Source organism: Engraulis encrasicolus, chromosome 10, assembly GCF_034702125.1.
Source record: "Engraulis encrasicolus isolate BLACKSEA-1 chromosome 10, IST_EnEncr_1.0, whole genome shotgun sequence".
Taxonomy (NCBI): Eukaryota; Metazoa; Chordata; class Actinopteri; order Clupeiformes; family Engraulidae; genus Engraulis; species Engraulis encrasicolus.
This window is the reverse complement of record NC_085866.1, coordinates 46,378,785-46,384,784: the sequence shown is the minus strand read 5'-3', so window position 1 is coordinate 46,384,784 and position 6,000 is coordinate 46,378,785. Positions and strand designations below refer to the sequence as shown.

At 37.0% G+C, this 6,000-nt stretch overlaps 1 protein-coding gene across 1 annotated transcript in view; it reads left to right on the top strand.

Moving 5' to 3' along the window:
- Window positions 1-1,424: 1,424 nt before the first annotated feature.
- The window catches only part of LOC134457470 (cadherin-like protein 26), a 30,492-nt gene continuing 25,916 nt past the window's right edge, over window positions 1,425-6,000 (top strand). The window contains exon 1 of the mRNA XM_063209478.1: window positions 1,425-1,603. Within this exon, the coding sequence (XP_063065548.1) occupies window positions 1,568-1,603 (36 nt within the window). The 5' untranslated portion in view covers window positions 1,425-1,567. The remainder of the gene's footprint in view (window positions 1,604-6,000) is intronic.

Here is a 6,000-nt window from a genome sequence, read left to right as displayed (position 1 = left end):
TAATATGATATACTTTTTACATACTTAAAATGTTCCAATGTAGTCCAAAGAAGCATGAAGTTAATGTACTTTTATTGTACTTCTAGTAACAATAAAATGTTATAGAAGTGTACTCAAGCACACTATTAATGCCATACGAATGCATGAAAAGCGTGTTTGGAGCATACTTTCAAAAGTATGCTTGTAGTGCACTTAAAGTTGTCCAAAAGCGGTGCCAATTTAGCATCCTCAGTGTGCTGCAAGTGTGCTGAAGTACTGCTTTAGTAGTGCTTCATCGCACTAATAGTGCAATGAAGCGCACTTTAAATCGCCGAAAATAGTACACTTTGTACTAAGTACGGTCAAAAAAAGTACACTTTAAGTATATGGGTTTTTCACCTGGGTTTCTGTCTTCTTTTTGTGAGTTAGAAAATGGAAAGTCAAAACTTGCCCTATCCCACAATGGTGAAGAATCTTTCCAAAATTCCTTGTTCCGAATCGTGATCCGGGTCACCACCAAAATGTAATCACTTGTTCCTTTTGTCATTTCCATCTACTCCACAGAGTTTCATTTCAATCCATTCATCACTTTTTGAGTTATCCTGCTGACAAACAGACAAACACACAGACAGACAAACAAACAGACAGACAAACCAACGCGACCGAAAACATAACCTCTTTGGCGGAAGCAATGATGAATAATAATGACGAGCAATCTCAATCAGCAAACTTATGTATATGAAACGGTTGTGCATGTTGTAGGCTATAGATTGATTGTTGTTTTACTTTATAAATGTTTGTGACCACCTGTAAGTCCTATTCACACATGTGTCATTTGTGTATGTTTCATTTTGATCAGATTTATGACAACACCTACCCATACCATAGAAGTAGCAGGGTAACATGCCACTTATACTGTAGTCACAGCAACTAGTTCCAGAGAAGTCATCTTATCAAAGTACAAAGATAACAGAGCTATGCCATAAACTGTAGAGCACTGCCCTTGTTTGATTTTATTGCTCCTCATATAAGGTCTGCAACCACTAAGGGCAACAAGCTAAGGTTTCGGGATGCATTTTTACACAGCTATTTTATCAATGCCTTCAACTGTTACAAAAACATTCTTTTAACCAAGTAAAAAAAAAAATTCAAATTCTTGTTGCTTTTTGTGTGTACATGCACGCCTCACACCGTCTCGTCCTTTTTAAAAGACAGTACAACAACTGTTGAGCTGTGCATTGCTATGAGCCCATTCATTTCAGACTTATTATTATTCATTTCAGCTTATCCTACCGTACGGACATGAGAAAGCTCTGATTTGCATGTAGCCCTGTGCCATCTTCAATGGAGTGGGGTTTTTTATGGCATGTTGCCCAACACAACAAAGACCAATGTCCACACCCACATACATGCACAGTGGAGGTGTAGCTGGACTGGCTTCAGTGTATGTCATGATGTCATAATGTGGTAAGCCAACCCTCTGTTTAAATAAGACACACCGGTGCAGCGCTGTCCACTGGGTAACTAGGAAGAAAGCTGTAAAACAATATTTTGCCGGAGGGAGTCAGTTCTAGTGTCTGTGGATACAATGAAAACCTGGATTATTTTCCCACTACTGATCCTGGTAAGTCCCCTTTATACTTTGTACGTCTACTACAGCCACATTTGATTTCAAACAATGATAAGGAATGCCACTTTTGTCTTATCTGTGATTGACTATGGCTGAAGGCAAATTTCTGAATGTAGTTAGTTGTGAGGATGCTTTGATTATGTTGTACTGTAATCATGGTTGGTTGGGACAGAAAGGGAGGTCATACCTTACAATAACGAGTTACAGGTAGATAGTCTAAGAAGGGAGGATTGAAATGGCAAGGGGTATACAGGGTAAACTGTTTGAATGGACTGTTGTTTGTACATCTATTGATACTATGGCAAATGCCTTGAAACTTCCCTAAATCCCTAGCTGTACTGTTGAGTGATCTACCTTCCCCCGCAGGGATTGATCTTTCACTGACTGACATTTAACATATGTCTACTTGAACCTGCATCTATCCTGTTGCCCTGGGCCTGTATGCTATGTTTTTCCTCTTGCTTTTCTGGATGAGTCTTGTGTATTTGTGTTGACTGGTATGGTGTTGCAAATGTCCTGCCATTTTGATGAGCTCTGTTTGTCTTGCTTGTTTGTTTTGATTATGTGCTGCATATTTTTATGTCTGCATGGGTATATCCTGCATGTGTTTTGTCTTAATCTTTCATGCCTTGCTTTTTGTGTATATTCTGTCTTTTGTGAGTTGTTTGTTTTTGTCTGTATTGTGAGTCCTATGTAGTGCTTTTTGCGTCTTTGCTGCTTTCTTGGCAAGGGCCCACTTGGAAAAGAGGCAATTGCCTCAATGTGACTACCGTAGTAAAATAAACGAGAAAAAAAGATAATGCACTTATTATAGGTAGCCTAAGAGCTGTGGTCTGGAAAGTAGAGGATAAAGCGAGATTACTTAATGCTGCATTGCTGAACTGCTACAGTGTAGCCCTGTGTAAAAGGCACAGCACATGTAAAAGTCACAAAAGTGGGAAAAGCTGAACAGAGAGCACATTGGCAACCCCCTCTCCACTGTTTTGAAACTGAAATAAATCAAAGAATGATTAATGAAGTCTCGTGACCCGGTGAAATAGAATGGCACTTTCTGTTTGGCTGATATGTATACAGTATTCATTTTGCCAAACCATACAACTACAAAACACGATTCTACATTCATGGGTTAAGGTTTAAGAGCAGTTGCAAATCAATTAGAGATGCACCGAAATGAAAATTGGTGCCCGAATCCGAAACCGAATAATAATTACTCACTTGGCCGAATACCGAAATCAAAACCGAATATTACAGTTCAGTTAAAAGTTATCAAAAGTTAGGTTATTCACTATTTTATCCACATAGTCACAACTGTCTGCCAGCCAATTGAATACTTAGCATTCTGCTTTACTGTTGAGTGACAGGTTGCAATTCTTTGGCAGTTTGCACATACCTAATAATTAGTAAGAAATTGTAGAATCATTTTGGGGAATTTTTAATAAAATGTGAATCTGTTATAAATTCAGACAGATTATGGGTGACATACCAGCTTTTGAAACATGTTTTGGGTGGGCGAGACATTCAAGTCCACCAGTGCTAATTACTGTACTTGTTCGAAATTCCCAGCTCAGTGGCTGTGGCTGGCCCTTGCTTCAAGTTCAAGTTTCAAGTTTATTTAGCCATATCAACAGTATACAATGCAGTTGTTAGGAATGTTGTTACTATACAGTACATGACAACATGGCAAAAAAAAATCTACAGTTTGACAGCACCCCATCGATCATCATGGAATTGAACAATGACAAGGTGTATTGTTGTGATTGTTGTACATTTTCGATTTTGTGAACTGCTGTAGTATGGCTTAGAAGCGCAGAAGTACAGTATAGCAAATATCTGGTATTCTCCTCGAGATTCTTCACAATCAGGCCCTTCAGGAAGGCCTATGCCCTTTAACCTTTAAAAGTGTACCGTCACACCGGTGTGACGGGAATGTTCGGGCAGTGAAAGTTCTATAGAATTCTGGGCGCCATTCAATAAAATTTGGAATTTTAGAATCCTGCATTGTTATAGAACGCATTCTTTTTATAGAATGTTCAAAAACCCACACTCTTAAAGGTTTTAATTTGACCACAGTCACTATTTTTTCAAGCTTCATCATTTACCGTGAATAAGGACATGGATTTTTAGCTACAGCATACTGTAACTACATGCAGGTTCATCTGAGTATTTTGGTCTTTTTTTGCTGGCTGTGAAATAACCACTGCAAAATGACACTTCTTATCGGGAGTTCCTAACAACTGTATTTTATTCTGTTAATATGGCTCAATAATCTTGAACTTGACTTGAACTTAAGATAAAGATATACTGGATTTACCACGGCCATGAATGCAGAGAAAGGTAATTAATTTTTGGATAGGCCTACTTATCTAGTGACAGCAGACACCAGACTCATAGTAATAAGATAACACAATCTTGAGATAACAGTATCTGAAGGAAATATGTAAACATTCTGTTCCAATGAAAGGCTTCGTAAGGAATGGTGTCTATGAGAAAATGGTCCTCTAAAGGATTGATTGTAAAACTTGTCCAATGTTGGCTGAATGGAGGGGGGGAAAATGGCTCCACTTTGCTTCACAAGAGCTAAATGCTGCTTTAAAGGGACACTGTGTGAGATTTTCAGTTGTTTATATCCAGAATTCATGCTACCCATTGACTAAGGTAAGCGTACCCATTAAGCCCATGTACCCTTTAAGCCCACTTTCAACTTTGAGGTCAATTTAAAGAAAGGGAAAAGGTGGATTTTGTTTGTTCATCACCGTATCCAATTAAAGGGTTTAGTAACTGACAAAATGTTTTTTATTGCAAACAAATCAAATTTTTTATCATTGAGTAATCCCTGTCCAAGTGAACCCAGTCTCAGGACTACTGACAAGAAGTCGCCTCAAAACTTTGCTGTTTTGGGACATGTCAGAAATCATAGAATTTCAGCTAGTTTAAGTCAAATGTTTTGAAAATATCAAAAAAAGGGGCAGGACGCCAAGGCACTCTTCTTAGATAAAACCGCTTTATTATAAAGGCTAGTTCATGTTTGAACTTAAATAATTAAAAATACTGCCACTGCCAACATGTTTCGGCCGCTACAGGGCCTTCATCAGGGCACAAGGTTGTTTTCAAAATACTTTCATATTTAGTGAATTAAGAGGTAAATGTAATGATTTTTATATATAAACGTCCAGTGTTTTGCCAAATTATAGCATTTCCCTTCAAATAGAAAGATGTGTTTTATGATCGAGCAAACGCCGATATTCTCTTGATACAACCACACACCATCTTTATCTTACTCTGCCGTAAGACTTAAGGTGGTTAGGTATGAATTCTAAGCATATTCCAGTTTGTTTGGCATTGATCTTGAAAGAAATGCATCATAAAATGTTTTGTGGAGCTGATTATTTCCATAAAATAGCTTTTTGTATAGGCGGGCTTAATGGGTACTAGGTGGGCTTAAATGGTACAGCCCATTGAAATGCATGCAAGCTGGCATGCATGCTAACCAAAAATGTCTTTGAGGGACATAAAAAGTGCTGTACAATCTCAAGTTGTTGGTTAAAAAGGCGTAATGTAATGAACTAACAATAATCAATAAGAAAAAATCAATTTCTCAGTTTGAATGAAGAATTTTATGAAGTATATGAAGTAAGAGATGCCGTAATATTTAATTAGGTTTTATGCATTATTTTTTGAGCAAATCTTACATTTTTGGTCTGAAACCATTTATGCCATGTAGGCTACACTGTTTAAACTCAATTCACACACCTCACCAGGTATTTTTTATAGAGAAATAACTATATGATCTTATTTGGAACACAAGTGGGCTTAAATGGTACCAATGGTACCATTTAAGCCCATTCAGACTTTTCACTTTTCTCGTAAAAAATCTTCATATTGTACTTTGAAATATTCATCAACTCAGTGACAAACATTGAGAAGAGAGGTAAATCTTACTATTTAACAAATTATTTCACAAAAAAATTATGTGAAGATGATTGAAAAATAAAGAAATTTAGATTTTGGTGGGCTTAATGAGTACGCTTACATTAATGTTACCTTTTTCATGAATACAGTTCCACCACCATAAAATTAAGTATTCATTATGACTGAAAAAAGTGCACTTTTCTTACATGAAAAGGGGGATCTTCTCCATGGTCCGCCATTTTGAATTTCCAGAAATAGCCATTTTTAGCTGCAAAAATGACTCTACTTGGACCATACTAGAAAATATTTGTTTTAGGGATGGGCATACGGTGAAAATTTCTTCGTCGATCGTCGGGAGAATTAATGATTAATAATCGGTTAACCATTAACATTTTTATATTAAAAACAGCACACATTTAGGCCCACCATGCCCTATACTCTTGTATAACAAAAATACATCAAAAACATCATGTTTTTCTTAG